At 35.3% G+C, this 25,362-nt stretch overlaps 1 protein-coding gene across 2 annotated transcripts in view; it reads right to left on the reverse strand.

Annotated features, from left to right (window-relative positions):
* Positions 1 to 132: 132 nt before the first annotated feature.
* LOC125657864 (uncharacterized) overlaps positions 133 to 25,362 on the reverse strand; it is a 28,224-nt gene continuing 2,994 nt past the window's right edge. Inside the window, exons 2-19 of one of the 2 annotated variants that reach the window (XM_056148651.1) lie at positions 23,802 to 24,000; positions 20,764 to 20,922; positions 20,330 to 20,680; positions 19,864 to 20,199; positions 16,973 to 17,323; positions 15,650 to 15,997; positions 15,170 to 15,520; positions 13,829 to 14,173; positions 13,349 to 13,699; positions 12,001 to 12,348; positions 11,521 to 11,871; positions 10,176 to 10,523; positions 9,696 to 10,046; positions 8,317 to 8,664; positions 7,837 to 8,187; positions 1,986 to 2,330; positions 903 to 1,262; positions 133 to 802 (exon numbers count right to left, since the gene is read on the reverse strand). In XM_056148651.1, coding sequence (XP_056004626.1) covers positions 462 to 802; positions 903 to 1,262; positions 1,986 to 2,330; positions 7,837 to 8,187; positions 8,317 to 8,664; positions 9,696 to 10,046; positions 10,176 to 10,523; positions 11,521 to 11,871; positions 12,001 to 12,348; positions 13,349 to 13,699; positions 13,829 to 14,173; positions 15,170 to 15,520; positions 15,650 to 15,997; positions 16,973 to 17,323; positions 19,864 to 20,199; positions 20,330 to 20,680; positions 20,764 to 20,922; positions 23,802 to 24,000 — 5,934 coding nt within the window. In that variant the 3' untranslated portion in view covers positions 133 to 461. Of the gene's footprint in view, positions 803 to 902; positions 1,263 to 1,985; positions 2,331 to 2,380; positions 5,343 to 7,836; positions 8,188 to 8,316; positions 8,665 to 9,695; positions 10,047 to 10,175; positions 10,524 to 11,520; positions 11,872 to 12,000; positions 12,349 to 13,348; positions 13,700 to 13,828; positions 14,174 to 15,169; positions 15,521 to 15,649; positions 15,998 to 16,972; positions 17,324 to 19,863; positions 20,200 to 20,329; positions 20,681 to 20,763; positions 20,923 to 23,801; positions 24,001 to 25,362 lie in introns of those variants that run through there. The other variant, XM_056148652.1, reaches the window with a different exon arrangement.

Here is a 25,362-nt window from a genome sequence, read left to right on the forward strand (position 1 = left end):
CTATTTTCACAGTTTTACATTGAAACACTTCAACATTTCTGTGGTTTGAAAAGTGTCTAGTACAGATGTATTGAGTACGTCCGATCCTCTGTTCTAACATAGAACAGGCCCTTAAGATGCGTTAAAAAAAAGTTCACAGTGTTATTCATTTTAATGCTAGTATTCTTAAGCACCATCAACATATTCTAGCTTTTGCATGCATAACATATTTAGATATATGCATGTTTTAAAACATATCAAAACATGACGTGTTAAGAAAACATGTAGAAAATTTCCGATTTTAAGAATAAATTAAGTTATTCAAATCAGTTTGGTATGAAATATTTTACGGTATGATAATTGTTATTTTCATAAGTCCGAATTTGATATTTTCATGAAATTAAACAAACACAAAGAAGTAAACAAAATTATTCAAATCATGGGCATTTAAAATGAAAATACATTTTAAGAACATAATATGATTATGGCAAGTTAAACATATTTAGTGTTTCTTCTTTAGAACGAAACCCGTTACCAAATACCACATCGCTTGCCAAGCAAACCACGATAAACCCTTCCAAGCTAAGATTAGGAGCAAAGAAGTTTACGACACGAACTCGATGTCTGCAGTCGTCTGTCATTTCAGATTCGACAATCGTCTGGGTAATGTTTTGTGGGGCGGTTGTAAAACTCCCATTGATGTTGTAGTGTAGTGATAATTTAGTTGTGTTTAGGTTAATTATTGCTGTGCAGTTGATGGTTTCATTTATTCCGCCAATGACATACATCTGTTTGATTTCAATGGAAACGTTGGATGGAGGAGCTAAAATGATAATCACATATTAAAAACGTTGTAATCAGGTCGTTAATATAACATTGTTAATATCTCCCAAATGGTCATAATAGTTAAAAATTATATGTACCTGCTATGATCAATTGGCCTTCGTCGTCTGTAGGAAGAATCAAACTCTCGTTGAAGGATTTTACCCTACAGAGGTAAGAAGCAATCAAATTGCACAGATCATCACCAGGTCGAAGGTCAAATGTAATATTTACCGCTCTGTAGTTTTCTAGTGGTGAACTGGTATATACCGCTGAGATTCGTTCGTTTTGTGGTGGAATTGTAAAATTATTTTCTGCGGTGATGGAGAGCAAGGGAGAAGTAGAATCGTTAAAAAATTGGAATGTGGAGAAGTAAATTTCAGAGAGAGGAATTTTGCATTCAAAGGTTGCTTTGGAACTCCACTCTCCGTATAATAATGTTGGTTCCATGTTAGCTTGAACTGAAAGGAAAATAGAATGTGACAATTATATCATTTTATTGTTTATTTACAAAATAAACATCAGTTTTGAGCTGTTCATGGTCAGTAAGAACGGATTTGGATTTGAGGCAAATTCTGTGAATCGCGCTAGCCGATTCACAGAGAATTTGCCTCAAATCCAAATCCGTTCATATTGACCATGAACAGCTCAAAAGTGATGTTGATTTCTTATATTTATATTCATTTACAAAAACACCGTTTGTTTACATTGCCTCTATTTTGTTACATAAAACGAACACCTAGCCTCTGTCACAGTAGTTATTGTGACATACGTCAACACATAGACATGACCTCATATTTCGTCTCACCCAGCCTATTATCAACATTGCAAGGTGCACTGTAATTTGGAGGTGGGAGACCGCAAGATTGGGTTGATAATTTACGTAAGTTTACAATCTTAATACAAAGGTGTGACTACGAGATCTCTGTAACAGTTGTTCAATTTTTATCAAATCATTACGCTCTCTCAGTTGCGTGCTTTAAGCTAGTTCATAATCCGTTCATAGTCAATGTGAACGGATTGTGTCACGCGCTGAAATTGGTTGGTTTATAGAGGAAAATGCGATTTGTAATATAAATATATTCATATAAAGTCACTGAATTATTGATAAATCAATAAACCATTTCAAATTCTACAAAGCAAAGTAATAAACCAGTCTTGTCTTTCTAAGTACTGGTGCATACCTAGTGTGATATTTATTGACACACATTTTGTTGATATGCTGCTGTTGTAGAGATTATCGTTGCTATGACAGCGGACTAACATGTTGTTGTTGATGTCCATAAATGTTAGGTGATATCGATAAATTATTTGATTTGTACAATTGACTCCTTGATCATCATTGAGGTACAGTATGTCCTGAGTTGCTATTCCTATTTGCCGTAAGTCCACGTGCGTTCCTCCTTGACAACCTTCTAATTTCACATCCGTGTTTGACCTATCACCAAGGTCAACTGTACAGTTGATCGTTGAATTGGATCCACTGACGTATGAAGAATCAGCAGATATTACAATAGCAGACAAAGGAGCTGAAAGACATCAGACGACATATTTATTTATGATAATATTCATACAGTGGTAATTGCAAGGAATACCCATTATCGCATAGTACATTATTTTCAAGACGTTTTAAGTGGTTCATGCACCGTAACTGTAAATGTATTATCTTTCAGATAAACCTTATAGAGTTTAATGAGTTACAAATAGTAGTATGTAGAATTTATTGTCATGGATCTGTAATCAATGTATGTCTTTATATAAATCACATAAAATTTAACTTTATATAAATAACAACTTTCGCCTTGGACCGAGGTTGAAATCACGACCTGCAGCATTTAAGGGAGCTCACTACACTAAAGCTTATACTCTGTATGACACCACGTCAACAGATGGCGATTTAAATGTTTTGTGAAATCATTTGTATCGATCGGTTTGTTTGTCTATCATTGTAGCTCAGTGGGTAAAGCATTGGGCTGGTGAACCACATATCTCGAGTTCAAATTCCCTACAGTCTTTTATTCATATTCAGTTATTTCTCTCTACAGATTCGATACGCAAGAGCTTGTTTTGCGTATAGTCAGTTTTTAAATCGAGGCAAGCTACTGACAAACAAGTTGATGGTAGAGGGGTTCCAACAGTCTCGATTGAAGTCAGCATTTCGCAAATTCTATGATCGTTATAACGATCTAAAGGGTGTTAAGAAAATTCGTTCCGTTTGTAAATTTAAAAAATTAAATAGAAAAACTAAATATTTTTGTTTCAAATTTTTACTGGTAACACTTTAGAATTTTTTTTCCATTATATCGATAGTTATCCTTCCCTATGTGCACTCTCTCGTGTTACTATGGAGTGATGTAAACATAATGTCTATTACGTCATGAAATAAATATGCCGAGTTCGTTGAAAAAGCAGACGTCCTGTACAAGTGTTGATACAATTAATGAACGAGCTCAAGCTTTGGCTTTATTAGATGCAGGATTAAGTGTGAAGGATGTGGCTAAGCAGCTATGTAAAAGTGAGCGATGGGTAACAAAGTGGAGACGAAGGCGAGAGCAAAATAAACAACTAACAGATCAACCGAGATCCGGTCGGCCATCGAAAATAGTGGGGTAGTAAAGAAAAAAGTGGAGAACATAAAATACAAAAGAGGAAAATCAACAAGAAAATGCAGCAAGGAACTTAAGAACTCAGGCTTTAATGTAAGTCATGTAACTGTTTATAATTATTTGCGAAAAGTTAAAAAATGGAAGGCATTTAAAAGATCGAGATATCAACTACAGACAAAAAAACAGAGGCAAAAGAGATTGAAATTTGCTCGTGATCACAAGCATTTGACGGCTGAAGACTGGGAGAACTACATCTTTAGTGATGAATCTACAATATATTTGTTTCATGTTCCGAAGCGACAGGACGATGTTGTATGGGGGTCCCAGTCAGATGAGGTTCCAGACGTAAGCTGTGTCAAGTCAAGCGCTAAAGTCATGATATGGGGTGCGATGGGAGTTCAGGGTTTGTCCAAACTTCACATTGTTCCAGCCAGCAAAACTATTAATGCTGACTATTATGTGAAGAAAATTCTTCAAAAAGAACTAAAACCTGCTCTGATTCGACAGAAAAATAGTGGTAGGATTGACGAACGAAAGTTGGTTCAATATCCAGGACATGCTACGTTTGTTCAAGATGGAGCGACACCTCACACTGCCCTCCTAACACAAAATTGGTGTGAAAATAATTTACCAAACTTTATTTCGAAAGAAGAATGGCCAGGCAATTCCCCAGACCTAAATTGTATAGAAAATCTTTGGAGCATTCTGAACAGCGAGGCCTACAAAGATCCGTGCCCAACAACAATGAGCCAATTACGCCGCCGACTTCAACGTACATGGAGGGAGATAACTCAGAAACATTTGATTTCTTTAATTCATTCAATGCCAAACAGAATTAAAAAGGTATTGAAAAACAAAGGTGGACTGTCTGGTTATTAAAAACATACAAACGTGTATATGAGTTGTTTATAAATAAGTTTAGGCATGATGTGAATCATGGAACGAACTTTCTTAACACCCTTTAGTTCGTCAATACAACCTATCATTGGGTCAAATGCTGTCTGACATGTTTCATATCGATAGTTAGGCCGTTCTTGGCACACTGATTTTGACTACTGATAACTCCGTTTACCTGATCAGGATATAGGGCTCACGGCGGGTGTGACCGGTTGACAGGGGATTCTTACTCCTCCTAGACACCTGATCCAACCTCTGGTTATCCAGGGGTCCGTGTTTGCCCAACTATGTAAAACTTATACGGTACCAATTTTGTATTGCTTATAGGAGCTATGAGATTGATCGCTGTTCGTTATCTTCAACTTTCATGTGTTGAATTTTGTTTTTGAAAATCATGTTTTTATCCAAATTAGTATACGTTTTTGCCTTTTTGGCATATATAATTATTGTATATCATCATATCTTTTATAATTAAATCAATTCTGACGGATTTAAGAAACTATTTGTGGGTGAAGTGAGCCACCTTAAACTTCTAGCAGCATATTCAAAAAGCGCTAATTCCGATTGGTCTTCTAACCACCTTGTTAAACTTGCTTACAATGACACATGTTTACCAAATGGTCACACACTTCATGGTCATCGAGAAAGGAAATGGAGTATATCTATTATAACGTTAAGTTTAAGTAGAATTATTAAACAAGACAACCTATTTATTGCAGTTGAAATAATTCAAAAACACACATATTGTATTATGCCCTAAATCAATATAGCTGCACTACGTGAAGAAATAAATTCTCATTGGACACTCTCTCACTCCCCAACCCGGAAAGGAACCTACGACCTGGGAAATCTTTCTAGCAGCACGCTAGACCGCTTGACTATCTAGACAGTTATCTTACTCTCGATGGCGTTGGAAATCTCATTACGGACATACTCCTCCCAACTTCATTAGTGCTGAATCTCATGGCCACGAGTGGACTCAGGACCCCTGATGTTGTGAGGATTTAAGGATATCAACTCATCAGGCTTTAAGGACAACTGTGCATAATGATATAACTCTATAGATAATGGTTCGATACTTTTCTGTTGGTCCAAATTTATTATATATCTAATAGTTAAAACCTATCAAGTTGAAGTTATGTCAATTCAAATTACAAAATGGTTTGGAAAGGACTACATTTTGTGGCAAAAGGATTCTTTAATCAAAAAGATCTAAATTTGCACGATTTTTCAGTTTTTGTTTTATCCAGCATATCGTCAATAATTATACCCTAGGCGTGTATTTCAATTTGTAATGTCTGATACAGGTAGTGAATACTTTGAACTAATCTAAATGTTGTAAATTCAGTAATTTAGTTGAATGTTTTTGTTAAAGGCATAACATCTATCTTTTATCTCAAAAATGACATCACAATATTTTGCAAGAAGAACTCAAAAAAAACAAATTTGAAGTATGGATCATGAGTTACCTATATCTGCAGCGCTTTCAAATTGAAGTCATTTTCACGTTTTAGTCCTTTATAAAATGTTTGTCTGGAGGAAAATATAATAAATAGGTACTCCGCTGATTGGTGGCTACACACAAACAGAAGAGATGCGAACTCAACAGGGTACCAGTTTAGGCAAATGAGAACAGGGAATTACTTTGTAATCACTATCATACCTAATGTGTTTGTAAACATTCTGAAGAATTTTTTGTGATTTTCTAGTTATGATATTTAATTTCGCCACCTTTTTGGAACATGCAAAATTTTACCAATATCTTAGACCCTGTGTCCTTAACAGAACTCCGATTCTAAAACACATCTGTAGTGATTTATCCGAAAATTTGCACCAAAATTCGGCATTTTGTCTATTTGTTCAAACTTTTTATCCATATTCCCCAATTTCTTTGATTTCATCTTAGATTTTAAGGCAAAACTGTGATTTGTGTGCAATTAAAAAAAAATGACAATACTCCTAGATATCAAGATATAGGGTTCACAGCGGGTCTGACCGGTCGACAGGGGATGCTTACTCTTCCTAATCACCTAATTCCACCTCTGGTATATCCAGGGTTCCGGGTTTGCCCAAATGTGTATTTTGTATTGCTTATAGGAGTTATGAGATTGATCACTGTTCGTTATCTTAACCTTTCTACAAAAGGATCAATGTAATTTTCTAATCTACTAGTATTAAACTTTTGGAATATATATTGTTACAAACAAAAGACATGAGTGTGTATTTATACCATATGATTGATTTGTGATGTTTATATTAACTGACAAATTGAGTAATTGTGAATAAATCATTACTAAAAACGTCGAGATTAACAAACTGTAGCTCATTAACAATCACTATCAGCACAAATTTTCTTTAAAAGTTCATAATTTTTCTTCGACGTAGAAATCAAGAATATAATTCCAAACATTAACAATACTACAACACTCAGGAGCGTACATCTTTAAGAGAGTTGATCGTAATAATATAATATATTTTCATCTATATGTAATGTCAAATTGCCAAAGGCTTGTACTGAAAAAAACCCCACATATATGTACCATGACCCCAAAACTGTTATTGTGAAGGAAATATGATACCACACTTTGTGTGTGATCAGTCATCTCGAATCGCCATTATATAGAACACCATTAGTACCTAAGAGACAGGTCTATTTAATCAATTGAGATGTTATGATAGAAATTTTCACATTGCATGTATATTGATGAAGTGTTGAGCACAGACGGTAACACAAATATGATACATTTATCTACCATTCCTAGAGGCGTTGGTGCAAAAAAAATTCAAATGCTAATTAAAATAATTCTCTTCATGTCTAAAACTACTTTAATGCGTTTTAAATAAATTCTTTTGCGAAGCTTCCGAGTTTGAAAGTGACCAAATTCAAATCTTGGGATATACATATTTACTACGATATTGTAAGTCCCAAAATGTTTGACATCATATGCCACCTCAAGAGAGGTTAGAAAACAGCCATTTTATAAACAGAGTAGATCTAATCCACAAAATTGCCAATCATCACGTTAACAGTTTGTAAATAGCATTGCCTTATTTCTATTTAAACATACAATTTCCCCGAGTTTTCATGAATTTATTTACGTTTATTGAAGTCTTTATGACGTAGTTTTTACTGTTTATGGAGTACAAACCGTATCGTTAAGAAATTACCTTTTTCGACTATTTTAATGGTCCCTTTTTAAGATCATCCGAAAATTATATTCTTATCTCTTGTTAAGACAATACTATATGATAAGGTAAAGCAACAGAAGGTAGAGTCGATCTTGTACATTGACTAGAAGACATGTAAATATCGACAAAATATGAAATATCAAAGGAATAAGACATGGAATATATATGTGAAAACCTTAGAAAGTGTGTAGATTTCATTACTTGACATTTTTATTGAACGGAGAAAAGGTATAGAGGGAGAGATAAATCAATAGCAGGAGTTATAAATAGAAACACAATGTTCATATTTGGCATTTCAAAGTTTTGTAGTAAAATGTTTTGAAAACAAATTCACTAAAATTACCTGTGAAAGTGACAGCACTACTATCGCTTTCAGTTGCAATATGTTTGTCCACCAAATCTATTAAGCACGTGTAGCTACCAGAGAGAGAACAACCATCCGCCGACGTCAGTGGATTCAAGATGAAAGTAACATTCACATATGCGGAATCTATGCTCGAAGATGCGTTCACTTGGTCATCATCAGAAATTATCGTGTTGTTATTCACTGTTACAATTCTTCGAGTGAGGGATTCGTTTTGAAAGTCTAAATGAATGGCCGTCCATTGATAGCTACTCACATTGACAAAGCAAGTCAATTCACCCGTTTTTTCGGTCACAATTTCAAGGCTTTTAGGTTCCATCACAGCAACCACTGAGAAAATATGTAAGGATACAGGATAAATTATTGGTGAGAGCACCGTTCAATGATATGATTGGCTTGTTTATAGACATCTGCTATTTGTAAAGGTGTACCCCAAATACACTGTAAATATCAACTTACCCGAAACCGTTGAGATGTTCGGCTTAATACAGTCAGTAACTATTGTGGTGTTTAAGTAAGAATCGGTGGCCTTACATCGCACTGACACATTCATGTCATGATTAAAAACAATACTGTTGGTCAGATACATTCCCTGTGTGCAGTTTCCATCCTCTAACTGTCTTTGTTGTAACAGCTGTTTTGTTGTCGTATAATTTTCGATCGCTATGAAATTAGACGTGTTCAGACAAACCTCCAACAATAATTCCGACGTTGGCCGAATGGCGAAATTAGCTGAACAGTTTACCGTATCTTCATTTCCATACACATACGATGGATTCAAGTACATCTCAACATCAGAAGGCAGCGCTAGTACATGTAAGAAAACAATATTCATGTATGTACATTTGCAAATCCTTTCCTAAATCATCAAACGTTGAACAAAAGAAACTGACAGATCGACATAAATCAACATCATACTAGACAATCTTCATTTGGTAGCATCAGAAAGTCATTGATAATTTGTTGGTTAGATTTTGTTTGTTTGTCAGTTCGATATATCCCTGTGAACTCGAAAGAAAAGACACCACAGAGTTGTCCACTTCAGCTTTATACTTAGATATTTCAATGAAAATAGATTTTACCAGCAAACAAACAACTCAACTTTATGATGAATGAGATGTTTTCGGCTTTTCCAGCGTCAACTACTGATATATATATATATATATATATATATATATATATATATATATAGCAATATTCTATTATCATCAGCAAATTGTGCTTATAACTCTCAACTGATTCGATCCGCAAGAGCTTGTTCTTCGTATGATCAGTTTCTAAATCGAGGCAGGCTACTGACAAACAAGTTGATGGTACAAGGCTTTCAACTGTCTGGCTTAAAGGCAGCAGTTTTTAAATTTTATGATCGTTATAACAATGAAAGTTGAAGATAACGAACAGTGATCAATTTCATAACTTCTATAAGCAAAAGAAAATAGAAAATTGAGCAAAGAAAACAATCTAGTTTGCCAATACAACCTATCATTGGGTCAAATGCTGTCTGACGTTTTTCATACCGAATGTTAGGCCGTTCTTGGCACACTGGTTCTTTTTACGGATAACTCCATTTACCTGATCAAGATATAGGCCTCGCAGGGATTGTGACAGGTCTACAAGGAATGTTTACTCCTCCTACGCACCTGATCCCACCTTCGGTGGGACCAGAGGTCCGTGTTTCCACGACTATCTATTTTGTATTGTTTATAGGAGTTATGAGATTGATCAATGTTCGTTATCTTCACCTTTCATTAGTAACAAAAACCTAAGAAATACTAATGAATTGTAGTATTAGCTTTTGTAATCAAGGAATATTTTCGAAGAAAATTAAGTAAAATTACCTGTGAAAATGACAGCACTACTATTGCTTTCAGTTGCAATATATTTGTCCACCAAATCTATTAAGCACGTGTAGCTACCAGAGAGAGAACAACCATCCGTCGACGTCAGTGGATTCAAGGTGAAAGTAACATTCACATATGCGGAATCTATGCTCGAAGATGCGTTCACTTGGTCATGATAAGAAATTATCGTGTTGTTATTCACTGTTACAATTCTTCGTGTGAGGGATTCGTTTTGAAAGTCCAAATGAATGGCCGTCCATTGATAGCTACTCATATTGACAAAGCAAGTCAATTCACCCGTTTTTCCAGCCACAATTTCAAGGCTTTTAGGTTCCATCACAGCAACCACTGAGAAAATATGTAAAGGTACAGGATGAATTATTGGTGAGAGCACCGTTCAATGAAATGATTGGCTTGTTTATAGACATCTGCTAGATGTGAAGGTGTACCCCAAATACACTGTAAATATTAACTTACCGGAAACCGTTGAGATGTTCGGCTTAATACAGTCAGTAACTATTGTGGTGTTTAAGTAAGAATCGGTGGCCTTACATCGCACTGACACATTCATGTCATGATTAAAAACAATACTGTTGGTCAGATACATTCCCTGTGTGCAGTTTCCATCCTCTAACTGTCTTTGTTGTAACAGCTGTTTTGTTGTCGTATAATTTTCGATCGCTATGAAATTAGACGTGTTCAGACAAACCTCCAACAATAATTCCGACGTTGGCCGAATGGCGAAATTAGCTGAACAGTTTACCGTATCTTCATTTCCATACACATACGATGGATTCAAGTACATCTCAACATCAGAAGGCAGCACTAGTACATGTAAAAAAAAAAAAAACACAACAATATTCATGTATGTACATTTGCAAATCCTTTCCTAAATCATCAAACGTTGAACAAAAGAAACTGACCGAACGACATAAATCAACATCATACTAAACAATCTTCATTTGGTAGCATCAGAAAGTCATTAATAATTTGTTGGTTAGATTTTGTTTGCTTGTCAGTTCGATATACCCCTGTGAACTCGATATAAAAAATTCTGAGTTGTTCACTTCAGCTTTATACTTAGATATTTAATTGAAATTAGATGTTAACAGAAAACGAACAACTCAACCTTATGATAAACGGAATGTTGTCAGCTTCTCCAACGTCAACTTCCCATATCTATGTAGCAATATTTCATTATCACCAGCAATTTCTGCTTATAATTCTCAACTGATTCGATACGCAAGAGCTTGTTCAGTTTCTAAATCGAGGCAGGCTACTGACAAACAAGTTGATGGTGCAGTGCTTTCAACTGTCTGGTTTAAAGGCAGCAGTTTTCAAATGCTATGATCGTTATAACAATGAAAGTTGAAGATAACGAACAGGGATCAATCTCATAACTTCTATAAGCAATAGAAAATAGAAAGTTGGGCAAACAAAACAATCTAGTTTGCCAATACAACCTATCATTGGGTCATATGCTGTCTGAAGTTTTTCATACCGAATGTTAGGCCGTTCTTGGCACACCGGGTTTGACTACGGATAACTCCATTTACCTGATCAAGATATAGGCCTCGCAGGGATTGTGACAGGTCTACAAGGAATGTTTACTCCTCCTACGCACCTGATCCCACCTTCGGTGGGACCAGAGGTCCGTGTTTCCACGACTATCTATTTTGTATTGTTTATAGGAGTTATGAGATTGATCAATGTTCGTTATCTTCACCTTTCATTAGTAACAAAAACCTAAGAAATACTAATGAATTGTAGTATTAACTTTTGTAATCAAGGAATATTTTCGAAGAAAATTAAGTAAAATTACCTGTGAAAATGACAGCACTACTATTGCTTTCAGTTGCAATATATTTGTCCACCAAATCTATTAAGCACGTGTAGCTACCAGAGAGAGAACAACCATCCGTCGACGTCAGTGGATTCAAGATGAAAGTAACATTCACATATGCGGAATCTATGCTCGAAGATGCGTTCACTTGGTCATGATAAGAAATTATCGTGTTGTTATTCACTGTTACAATTCTTCGTGTGAGGGATTCGTTTTGAAAGTCCAAATGAATGGCCGTCCATTGATAGCTACTCATATTGACAAAGCAAGTCAATTCACCCGTTTTTCCAGCCACAATTTCAAGGCTTTTAGGTTCCATCACAGCAACCACTGAGAAAATATGTAAAGGTACAGGATGAATTATTGGTGAGAGCACCGTTCAATGGAATGATTGGCTTGTTTATAGACATCTGCTAGATGTGAAGGTGTACCCCAAATACACTGTAAATATTAACTTACCGGAAACCGTTGAGATGTTCGGCTTAATACAGTCAGTAACTATTGTGGTGTTTAAGTAAGAATCGGTGGCCTTACATCGCACTGACACATTCATGTCATGATTAAAAACAATACTGTTGGTCAGATACATTCCCTGTGTGCAGTTTCCATCCTCTAACTGTCTTTGTTGTAACAGCTGTTTTGTTGTCGTATAATTTTCGATCGCTATGAAATTAGACGTGTTCAGACAAACCTCCAACAATAATTCCGACGTTGGCCGAATGGCGAAATTAGCTGAACAGTTTACCGTATCTTCATTTCCATACACATACGATGGATTCAAGTACATCTCAACATCAGAAGGCAGCACTAGTACATGTAAAAAAAAAAAACAATATTCATGTATGTACATTTGCAAATCCTTTCCTAAATCATCAAACGTTGAACAAAAGAAACTGACCGAACGACATAAATCAACATCATACTAAACAATCTTCATTTGGTAGCATCAGAAAGTCATTAATAATTTGTTGGTTAGATTTTGTTTGCTTGTCAGTTCGATATACTCCTGTGAACTCGATATAAAAAATTCTGAGTTGTTCACTTCAGCTTTATACTTAGATATTTAATTGAAATTAGATGTTAACAAAAAACGAACAACTCAACCTTATGATAAACGGAATGTTGTCAGCTTCTCCAGCGTCAACTTCCCATATCTATGTAGCAATATTTCATTATCACCAGCAATTTCTGCTTATAATTCTCAACTGATTCGATACGAAGAGCTTGTTCTTCATATGATCAGTTTCTAAATCGAGGCAGGCTACTGACAAACAAGTTGATGGTGCAGTGCTTTCAACTGTCTGGTTTAAAGGCAGCAGTTTTCAAATGCTATGATCGTTATAACAATGAAAGTTGAAGATAACGAACAGGGATCAATCTCATAACTTCTATAAGCAATAGAAAATAGAAAGTTGGGCAAACAAAACAATTTAGTTTGCCAATACAACCTATCATTGGGTCATATGCTGTCTGAAGTTTTTCATACCGAATGTTAGGCCGTTCTTGGCACACCGGGTTTGACTACGGATAACTCCATTTACCTGATCAAGATATAGGCCTTGCAGGGATTGTGACAGGTCTACAAGGAATGTTTACTCTTCCTACACACCTGATCCCACCTTCGGTGGGACCAGAGGTCCGTGTTTCCACGACTATCTATTTTGTATTGTTTATAGGAGTTATGAGATTGATCAATGTTCGTTATCTTCACCTTTCATTAGTAACAAAAACCTAAGAAATACTAATGAATTGTAGTATTAACTTTTGTAATCAAGGAATATTTTCGAAGAAAATTAAGTAAAATTACCTGTGAAAATGACAGCACTACTATCGCTTTCAGTTGCAATATATTTGTCCACCAAATCTATTAAGCACGTGTAGCTACCAGAGAGAGAACAACCATCCGTCGACGTCAGTGGATTCAAGATGAAAGTAACATTCACATATGCGGAATCTATGCTCGAAGATGCGTTCACTTGGTCATGATAAGAAATTATCGTGTTGTTATTCACTGTTACAATTCTTCGTGTGAGGGATTCGTTTTGAAAGTCCAAATGAATGGCCGTCCATTGATAGCTACTCATATTGACAAAGCAAGTCAATTCACCCGTTTTTCCAGCCACAATTTCAAGGCTTTTAGGTTCCATCACAGCAACCACTGAGAAAATATGTAAAGGTACAGGATGAATTATTGGTGAGAGCACCGTTCAATGAAATGATTGGCTTGTTTATAGACATCTGCTAGATGTGAAGGTGTACCCCAAATACACTGTAAATATCAACTTACCGGAAACCGTTGAGATGTTCGGCTTAATACAGTCAGTAACTATTGTGGTGTTTAAGTAAGAATCGGTGGCCTTACATCGCACTGACACATTCATGTCATGATTAAAAACAATACTGTTGGTCAGATACATTCCCTGTGTGCAGTTTCCATCCTCTAACTGTCTTTGTTGTAACAGCTGTTTTGTTGTATAATTTTCGATCGCTATGAAATTAGACGTGTTCAGACAAACCTCCAACAATAATTCCGACGTTGGCCGAATGGCGAAATTAGCTGAACAGTTTACCGTATCTTCATTTCCATACACATACGATGGATTCAAGTACATCTCAACATCAGAAGGCAGCACTAGTACATGTAAGAAAACAATATTCATGTATGTACATTTGCAAATCCTTTCCTAAATCATCAAACATTGAACAAAAGAAACTGACCGAACGACATAAATCAACATCATACTAAACAATCTTCATTTGGTAGCATCAGAAAGTCATTCATAATTTGTTCGTTAGATTTTGTTTGCTTGTCAGTTCGATATACCCCTGTGAACTCGATATAAAAAATTCTGAGTTGTTCACTTCAGCTTTATACTTAGATATTTAATTGAAATTAGATGTTAACAGAAAATGAACAACTCAACCTTATGATAAACGGAATGTTGTCAGCTTCTCCAACGTCAACTTCCCATATCTATGTAGCAATATTTCATTATCACCAGCAATTTCTGCTTATAACTTTCAACTGATTCGATACGCAAGAGCTTGTTCTTCGTATGATCAGTTTCTAAATCGAGGCAGGCTACTGACAAACAAGTTGATGGTGCAGGGCTTTCAACTGTCTGGTTTAAAGGCAGCAGTTTTCAAATGCTATGATCGTTATAACAATGAAAGTTGAAGATAACGAACAGGGATCAATCTCAAAACTTCTATAAGCAATAGAAAATAGAAAGTTGGGCAAACAAAACAATCTAGTTTGCCAATACAACCTATCATTGGGTCATATGCTGTCTGAAGTTTTTCATACCGAATGTTAGGCCGTTCTTGGCACACCGGGTTTGACTACGTATAACTCCATTTACCTGATCAAGATATGGGCCTCGCAGGGGTTGTGACAGGTCTACAAGGAATGTTTACTCCTCCTACGCACCTGATCCCACCTTCGGTGGGACCAGAGGTCCGTGTTTCCACGACTATCTATTTTGTATTGTTTATAGGAGTTATGAGATTGATCAATGTTCGTTATCTTCACCTTTCATTAGTAACAAAAACCTAAGAAATACTAATGAATTGTAGTATTAACTTTTGTAATCAAGGAATATTTTCGAAGAAAATTAAGTAAAATTACCTGTGAAAATGACAGCACTACTATCGCTTTCAGTTGCAATATATTTGTCCACCAAATCTATTAAGCACGTGTAGCTACCAGAGAGAGAACAACCATCCGTCGACGTCAGTGGATTCAAGATGAAAGTAACATTCACATATGCGGAATCTATGCTCGAAGATGCGTTCACTTGGTCATGATAAGAAATTATCGTGTTGTTATTCACTGTTACAATTCTTCGTGTGAGGGATTCGTTTTGAAAGTCCAAATGAATGGCCGTCCATTGATAGCTACTCATATTGACAAAGCAAGTCAATTCACCCGTTTTTCCAGCCACAATTTCAAGGCTTTTAGGTTCCATCACAGCAACCACTGAGAAAATATGTAAAGGTACAGGATGAATTATTGGTGAGAGCACCGTTCAATGAAATGATTGGCTTGTTTATAGACATCTGCTAGATGTGAAGGTGTACCCCAAATACACTGTAAATATTAACTTACCGGAAACCGTTGAGATGTTCGGCTTAATACAGTCAGTAACTATTGTGGTGTTTAAGTAAGAATCGGTGGCCTTACATCGCACTGACACATTCATGTCATGATTAAAAACAATACTGTTGGTCAGATACATTCCCTGTGTGCAGTTTCCATCCTTTAACTGTCTTTGTTGTAACAGCTGTTTTGTTGTCGTATAATTTTCGATCGCTATGAAATTAGACGTGTTCAGACAAACCTCCAACAATAATTCCGACGTTGGCCGAATGGCGAAATTAGCTGAACAGTTTACCGTATCTTCATTTCCATACACATACAATGGATTCAAGTACATCTCAACATCAGAAGGCAGCGCTAGTAGATGTAAGAAAACAATATTCATGTATGTACATTTGCAAATCCTTTCCTAAATCATCAAACATTGAACAAAAGAAAGTGACCGAACGATATAAATCAACATCATACTAAACAATCTTCATTTGGTAGTATCAGAAAGTCATTGATAATTTGTTGGTTAGATTTTGTTTGTCATTTCGATATCCCTGTGAACTCGAAAGTATAGACACCACAGAGTTGTTCCCTTCTTCTTTATACTTAGCTATTTCAATGAAAATAGATTTTAGCAGCAAACAGACAACTCAACTTTATGATAAACGGGATATTTTCAGCTTCTTCAGCGTCAATTACTAATTTATATGTAGAATATTCCATTATCACCAGCAAATTGTGCTTATAACTCTCAACTAATTCGATACACATGAGCTTGTTCTTCGTATGATCAGTTTCTAAATCGAGGCAGGCTACTGACAAACAAGTTGATGGTGCAAGGCTTTCAACTGTCTGGTTTAAAGGCAGCAGTTTTCAAATTTCATGATCGTTATAACAATGAAAGTTGAAGATAACGAACAGTGATCAATCTCATAACTTCTATAAGCAATAGAAAATAGAAAGTTGGACAAACAAAACAATCTAGTTTGCCAATACAACCTATCATTGGGTCATATGCTGTCTGACGTTTTTCATACCGAATGTTAGGCCGTTCTTGGCACACCGGGTTTGACTACGAATAACTCCATTTACCTGATTCAGATATAGGACTCACGGTGGGTATGACCGGTCGACAGGTGGTGATTACTCCTCCTAGACACCTGATCCTACCTCCGTATTTGCCCAACTATATATTTTGTATTCTTTATAAAAGTTATGACATTGATCAATGTTCGTTATCTTCACATTTCATTAGTAACAAAAACCTAAGAAATACTAATGAATTGTAGTATTAACTTTTGTAATCAAGGAATATTTTCAAAGAAATTTAAGTAAAATTACCTGTGAAAATGACTGCAGTATTATTGCTTTCAGTTGCAATATATATATCCACCAAATCTATTAAGCACGTGTAGCTACCAGAGAGAGAACAACCATCCGTCGACGTTAGTGGATTGAAGATGAAAGTAACATTCACATATTCGGAATCTATGCTCGAAGATGCGTTCACTTGGTCATGATAAGAAATTATTGTGTTGTTATTCACTGTGACAATTCTTCGAGTGAGGGATTCGTTTTGAAAGTCTAAATGAATGGCCGTCCATTGATAGCTACTCACATTGACAAAGCAATTCAATTCACCCGTTTTTCCAGCCACAATTTCAAGGCTTTTAGGTTCCATCACAGCAACCACTGAGAAAATATGTAAAGATACAGAATGGATTATCTTTGAGATGATAGCATTTAGATATATGAGGCGTTAACGTGGTTTACGATGCGAACTGGAGTCAATCGTCGCAGTTCATAACCTAAATGCACATTTTAAAAAAATGACTTTTTCCTCAAATAGATTTTCTGATGAGAGCTGTTCTGATATATAGATCGAATGACTATAAAATTTTTGTAGCTTTCGTACCTGTAAAAGCATTAAAAGTCATCCATGTATTTGCTCTGGACCTTAAAGTTCAAATTCAAGATCGAGAGGGGATGCAATCTGGTCTAGGTATTAACGTTCGAGTTTCATACCTTATATTCAATGGTATAAATCTAGCAATAAATTACCTAAATGGAATAATATAGATATTGCAAGGTATTGGTGTCAAAAGCTTGAATGTCGTTCTAAGTTTCAAAGACTCGGTGTCACTTCAAAAGTGATATCCTTCTTAAGATATGAACAACCAATTTTACTCCCTTTCACGGGCGTTGCTTAGGTAAATGATTATGTCGTCATGCAACTCAGTTTAAATTAATAGATTGGACTCCATATACATCAATCGTAATCATTAACACTGAAAACCGTACACAATATTTTCTTAATTCTCTTGATACGTGGTTATGAAACATTGCTGATTTCATAAAATGTGTAACTGTACATGTGTGGCAGAGTCAGTTCTTATCTAATATGCATATAATGCATTCATATATGCATGTATCCATTGTTATTATTTCATTTTATTTCAATTTAATTTTAATGTTATGTGTATTGAATTATATAATTCTTCAATGGATCTGCAATTCAATATCCGGTCAAGCATAACACTTGGTGAGTTCTTTGGTATAGAGTGCCTGAGGTGCCTAATTATGTCTTGGCCAAGTTGTTCATAAGTCTTTTAATTTCATTGGTGCTTTAGTTTTGTGTCTTGTGTTTTTATTGGTTTTGTGATTTCCCCCCTCTTTGTGTCAGTTCATTCTTTGTCTGAAATTTGAAGTGACCAGTCCATAGATCAGTATATTAGTTTTGACTTTACATAGACCTGATAGTACTACCTGAAACTGACTTTTCCTCTTAATCGGTAAGTTACTAAGTATATTACTAATGATAATATACTTCTAATATGTATCTAAAATGGTAAATCCTATAATTTAGCATTAAGATTAATTTCCTATGCACTTCATCCTGAGTAAATATATATAGTGAGAGAGAGTAATTTATTTTAATTATAAAGTGTAAATACATGTAGTTCAATTGTCTCATTATGATGTATCTTAATTAACGGCCATATTTTTATGATAATTGCATTAGCAGCTAGTTGTAAGTTATTTGATTAACTTGCAGATTTGAACTTTATATGGTGACATTTATTTATCCCATTGGCAGTCCACCATTGTATATATTGGCCTATTCCCATAGAATGGTATGTTTGAGTATTTTGAGTTACTGACTTAAATATTTCCCATAGTGTATATTTTATATCAAAGTAATAACTATAATGTTTATATTATGATAAGCATAAGTGTACAGTAAAGATTTTATCCATTGGCAAAAGTAAATATCGGGAGATGCATTGGTGTATTTAATGTTACATGTATAGCACTTTGTGTAAGACCAAGTTATCTCCCTTGAAGTATGTAAATATTGCTACCATTAATTGTATATCAATTAGTCTGTAAAAGTAATATTGTATTTCATGATTTATACATATGTTTGATTATTGTTATACAATAGTTACAGGGCTTTCTTTTCAAGCAACTTTATAAACAATCTTAAATATATACTTTGCTGAATAAACGCCTTGTTCCGAACCTCAACAGGAGTTGGTCATCATTATTCTTCGCAATCAACACCCTGTTACACATGCACAATCCGACCCCACCCCCTTTTGTGCTCTGTCTTCTGCTAGCCTGTTACGGAACATCGCTTGGTGTTTTACATAAGTCGAGAAGAAAAAACCTCGTTTTCTCTCGATGAAAAAGGTCGAACGATTTTCAGATTGGCCCCGGTACACTTGTGCGTGCACAAACTGACTTTTCTACATAGCATCCGCTTTAACCTCGTTTATATATTTTCTGCTTGGGCCTGGGGGTCCACGCAATAAAGGAATGTGTATTGGAACATTCTAACAATGTTGAGACGTTTGCGTGCTTTTTAATAAATTCATTGACTGTGTGATGACCCACTTCTATTAGACTGAAATTAAAGGCATAAATGATTATGCTTGTCACATTTCATAATTGGTTCACCTGTAGCACCAAATGGATTGTAGGGTGGGATATCAATTTTCAATATGTAATTAATAATGAAAAAACACGAAACGTCAAACGATGATGATTGAAGTAAAGTAGGTGTTAAGGACCAGAGCACAAGTCGTTATTGAATAGAATAACTGTTCTAACATTTAAAGAATTTAAAGCTCTACATTTTCCTTATAGAAATGTCTGATCTTAACAGTTGTTTATGATTGATATAGTACTTGTTATCTTTCTCATTATCTATATCATCAAGATAACCTTACCAGAAACAGATCTAGAAACAATATTGATAACTGAGTCGTTGGATTCCAAAACAATTCCATTTGCTTCACTTCGCAAAGTACACTTAGCCCTCGATTGATTCAGCTCTTGTGTGGCGTTAAAGTTGTAAATAAACGTTGTCAGGTTGGTGCATTTCGCTTCAGGGTATACAATTTGTTCATCAGCAGTTGTCGAACTCAAAGTATTATTATCTTTATCCATAAAGGTAAGAATGACATCTGCATTGGAATCTGCTAGTTGTAGAGTGCAGTTTATGCTGTCTGTAGATCCTTTAAAGTATACGTTTTTTGTCGATATCTGAAGATTTGAGGACTTTCCTGAGTAAGAAAAATCGTCGTAACTAAGTACGCCAACGGCCGAATCTTAATCATCTATTTGGAAAGAATGTCTATATTTCTATGAAAATGCAAATGAAAATTGTTTTGCAATTTTACAAAAGCCTCTTACCTTGTACAGAAATGGACAAATTGGCATACGATGTATTGAAGTTTCCCAGCATATCAAACTGGCACCTATACATTCCCGCCAAGTCACAGTCGTCTTCCCCAAAGAGAAATTTAAATGTAACATTATCTGCCTCAGTCCCAGTTGCTCTGCTTAACGTAGCGTTCAACCTCTCGTCTGATGCCGAGATCTCGCCACCTTGAGACACATTGATAAGAATGTTTGTCTCTGTTGTGTTGTAGACAGTCAGATACACGCTACTCCAGTTGTACCAAAGTTTGTTAATAGTGCATTGAACTAAGTGTGTAGAAGGTAAATCGGCGAAGATGGCTGACTTATCAAATACAGAAGTAACTGAAAGATATCAAAATCATTTTTTTTTCAAATGCAGTGCGCACAATCACATAGTTAATCTCCAGATTTCAATTTTGACTTACTTATCTGGCAATTGTTCCCCTGCCATCCATCAATGCACCCACTTTGACAAATCCCGAAATTTTTATCACAAACTTCGCTTGAATTAGAGCAGTGGCATCTAAATTCACATTTATTTCCAAACATTGGTGGAAATTGTTCACATTTTTTTGCTTCATTATCTAAAAATAAATCTCATGAACATAAATCACAGTGATCAGCAGGGTCGTATTGTTAGTATTGTTATAAAGAGACTATCCGTTGAAAACCAGGCACTGCCTACGTAACAGGTGTCAGATAACATGTCCAGTTTCACTTGATTTTCGTACCTGACATTTTACGGAATATCACGTACTTCTAAACTGTAATGCTTTTTATGAATGAAAGATGAAGATAACGAACAGTGAACTATCAATACAAAATAGAGAGTTGGGCAAACACTGTATATGAGTTTTCAACCCAACGCCCCGTATAATGACTTAGCTTGCCACGTTCATGAGGTATTACATGCAATGCTAAATCTAAAAATTGCTGATTTCAAAGCTAAAAATGGTTAATTTTAGTATAAAAGTTTTTACTATATTAAATCATAGGCTGATATTTATTTTCAAGTGTTTACTCATTTGAGATAAAGTATCAAAACAACGCCAATCTTACACAAAATTTGAAAATATATTAAATCAAAGTATTAAAAGAGTTTACGTTTGTAATCTCTCTCTCTCTCTCTCTCTCTCTCTCTCTCTCTCTCTCTCTCTCATAGTTAAACAATTGTAAGATTAGATCAATCTTATCAATTAAAGACAATCTTAGATTACATCCTTTATCATACTGCGAAATATACATAATAATTTTACCTCTTTACACTTGCATTTAATCTGTAATTGGATATTTATAGATACGGTTATTTAAAAAAAGAAAAAAAAACACTACCTCAGTTTTAGTATTATTTTATGCCTTTTTTTATGTATTCATTATTCTTTGTTTTAGGTTGTTTTATTGTGTTACATGTATAGCGATTTACAGTAATTGTTTTAATTAGATAAAGCGCTATATGAATGTAAATTAACATTGGCGACAAACGTATTCACTGGAGTTGCACTTTATGGATGATGCAGTTTCATTTTTTAAAAATGACGATCTAGTTCGTCAATACAACCTATCATTGGGTCAAATGCTGTCTGACATGTTTCATACCGATTGTTAGGCCGTTCTTGGCACACTGATTTTGACTACGCATAACTCCGTTTACCTGATATAGGGATATAGGATATAGGGCTCACGGCGGGTGTGACCAGTGGACAGGGGATGCTTACTCCTCCTAGGCACCTGATCCCACCTCTGGTGTGTCCAGGGGTCCGTGTTTGCCCAACTATCTATTTTGTATTGCTTATAGGAGTTATGATATTGATCACTGTTCGTTGTCTTCACTTTTCATGTGTGGATGCAATGCTAAATACAAGAAATATATAAATCATAAACAATTAGATTATCAGATTTTCAGGAGGACCTGTCCCTTCCCCAGGACAAACGGAAAGCTTTACACCAGATGGTTTCTTAAGCCTATTCAAAAGTTTGGAACTGATTATGCACTCATTCAGAGTCAACTTAAGGAGGCAAGAGTTGGAAAATTAAAAAAAAATCCTCACTTTATCAACTTTCCTGTTTGCAAATCTAGAAATGTGCCTAGTCGTGTGTTAGTGAGAAATATAATTTCTAAAGCCCTCGCCTAATTTTCAAATCATCAAATACTTGCTACTTCTGATCATTTCCCACTTTAGAGATGTTCTACAGTCTCACAGTAAAGTTCAACCTTTCCTTCTTAGGCCTGATATGCATCAAGTTGAGTTGAAAATGGTGTATATAATTTCAAGAAGTCAAAATTATACCAGGTTATTTGATGTAGACAACCTTTCATCATGATGCAGAAAAACAAAACTCAGGCAAGCTTGCACGCATACATAACAAGTTCACAAAATACATAACTCTCATTCTAGAAAATCAAAGTATGAATTATGAAATATCACAGAACTCCAGGACAATTGTTGCAGAGTTGATTTGTCATTGTAGAGATGATTTATTACGGTCTGATTTGAGAAATAGATTTTTTATGCAGCTATCTTTAAGTAGTGCGAGGCCAGTCACATGTACATGTGGGCGGATTCAAAAATCCCCCCATGAAAGTGGTACCATCCCATATATATATATATATATATATATATATATATATATATAATTCAATAAAAAAAGCAGGAAAATATACAGTTCCAAAATATATTTAAATCACTAGCGCTTTCTGGATTTTAACATCCATCCTCAGGTGAATACAAATTTTATATATATATATTAATTTTTTATATATATATAAAAGCACTGAAAAGGTCACGACACTGTTGGTTATTTAAAATTTACAAGAATGATACACTGTTGTACTGAGAGAGAGAAATGGTTTCGTTGTAAAACGTGTTTACTGACGATGGTGTACTATGGTCATTCAGTACAACAGTGTATCATTCTTGTTACCAATGTAGATTATTGATACTTGTCTGGGTTTTTTTGGTGGTGTGTGATATTTGTTTATGTAATATATGTCTCTTGATAAAGACGCGGGTTGCGTCGAAAATTTGAGTTTTAAATAACCAACAGTGTCGTGGCCTTTTCAGGGTGTTGTTGGGTTTTCGTGCTTATATATATAAGTTCGTAATTTGAGTAGTACAATTAAAAAGATTTGAATTCACGAGATCTCCGCCAAAGATAATTTAAAATAGTGTTTGATAAGGATCTTCGGGGATTGATCAGACTATAGTCATTTTAAGCTGGTTCGTTGCGCTCGCTATAAAAATTGGGCACTGATGTTTTCTCTTTGTTTCGAATTAGTGAGAAATATGAGGATCTACCACAGTACTATATAAGGATTGTAAGGCATTAATATCTTGCCAATACATTTATGTGTTATGAACTTTCATTACATGTTTCATGATCGATTAGGAAATATTCAAACACCATTATATTCCTACATGCATTATCATAATAGATCAATAAGCACTTTCATTTCAATACTAACTATCTGTGAATGGTGACAGGAGACTTATATACACCATCAAGGCTCCTCCCGCGACAGCTACGAACAGAATCCCCAGAGTAATCAAGACAATTGTTTTACGTTCTTTCTTGTCACAGCAGGTATCGGCGTAGTCTTCCTCGGGGTCAGGTTCCAATTCCGAGAGGTTGTCATTAGTGTACTTCACTCTCAACTGGTGGTCCTACAGAGGTAAATATTAAGCAGAACACTCTCAACTGATGGTCCTACAGAGGTAAATATTAAGCAGAACACTCTCAACAGGTGGTCCTACAGAGGTAAATATTAAGCAAAAATCATCAGTTTGGTGTAATTTAATTTCAACATTATATCGGGACATCACTGCTGGGATACCTTTTTCTCTATAAGACAACTATGTATGATAATGTGGAGTATTAGAGAGGACACAAAGCATTATATTGAAATTCAGTTCATTATTGCATATCATTCATGCGTAACGTAACGAGCGAATATTTAAAGTGCATTGTCACTCTACCTGGAACACACGACACCGCGGATCGTGTTTCACCCACATGTGCAAGTGAAAATGCGTGCTCTGTAGCACTTTTAAATTGTACGACAATTCTCTCTCTCTCTCTCTCTCTCTCTCTCTCTCTCTCTCTCTCTCTCTCTCTCTGCCTGGCTACCTAACTAGCTATATCTTTGTATCTTTGTTAATTTGTAAAACACATAAGTACATGTGTATATGTAGAACCGTTCCATTTTTTTCATGGTAGGCACTACCATGTCTGAATCCATTATGAGGTGATAAAACAAGAGGCCCACAGGCCTTATCGGTCACCTGAGTACTAGTGAAAAAGTATCACTACTCCCAAGGGCTAAGAAATCCAGGAAAGATTCCTGTTCTGAATATCTAAGCTAAATTTTAATGTTCAGCAACAGTATAAAACAAGATGTGTTCTTAAAACTTCAATGCTCTCAAAAGTGCATACACTGATGAAAGGCTTTACATAATATGATAGGTGTATTAACATTAAAACAATAAAATATATGACTAATTTGGATCCATCCTAGAGTCAAAACTCTGGGTTGTGAAATTCACCATTTTTTGTACATCCTTTTCTGCTATTCCTAAGTATGCATTTAGATTTGATACATTATCAGCAAATTTACACATAAAACCTATATATACTAAGTTTTTGCCCCGCCACTAGGACCCAGGGGTGCGGGAATCCTGAAATTTACAATTTATGCCCCCTTGTTCCAAAGATGCTTCATACCAAATTTGAAAAGAATTGGAATGATAGTTATCAAGAAGAAGTTAAAAATGTCTATTGTTCACACATTTAATAAATGACCAGTTTGGTCCCACCCTGATACCGAAACCGCTACCCCTGGGTAAAGGACTATCTGCTCTTTCTAAATATTTATTTAGTTTCAATATAGTATCAAAAGCACTAAAAGAAGATGTTATCTAAGTGTTTTACAGTTTACAGTAGGGACAGTTTCTACAGTCATTTGGCCCAGAAAATAGATGATTTCAGTAGGAGTCCTAAAATCTGGCATTCAAACAAGGAATATATAA

Source organism: Ostrea edulis, chromosome 9, assembly GCF_947568905.1.
Source record: "Ostrea edulis chromosome 9, xbOstEdul1.1, whole genome shotgun sequence".
Lineage (NCBI taxonomy): Eukaryota > Metazoa > Mollusca > Bivalvia > Ostreida > Ostreidae > Ostrea > Ostrea edulis.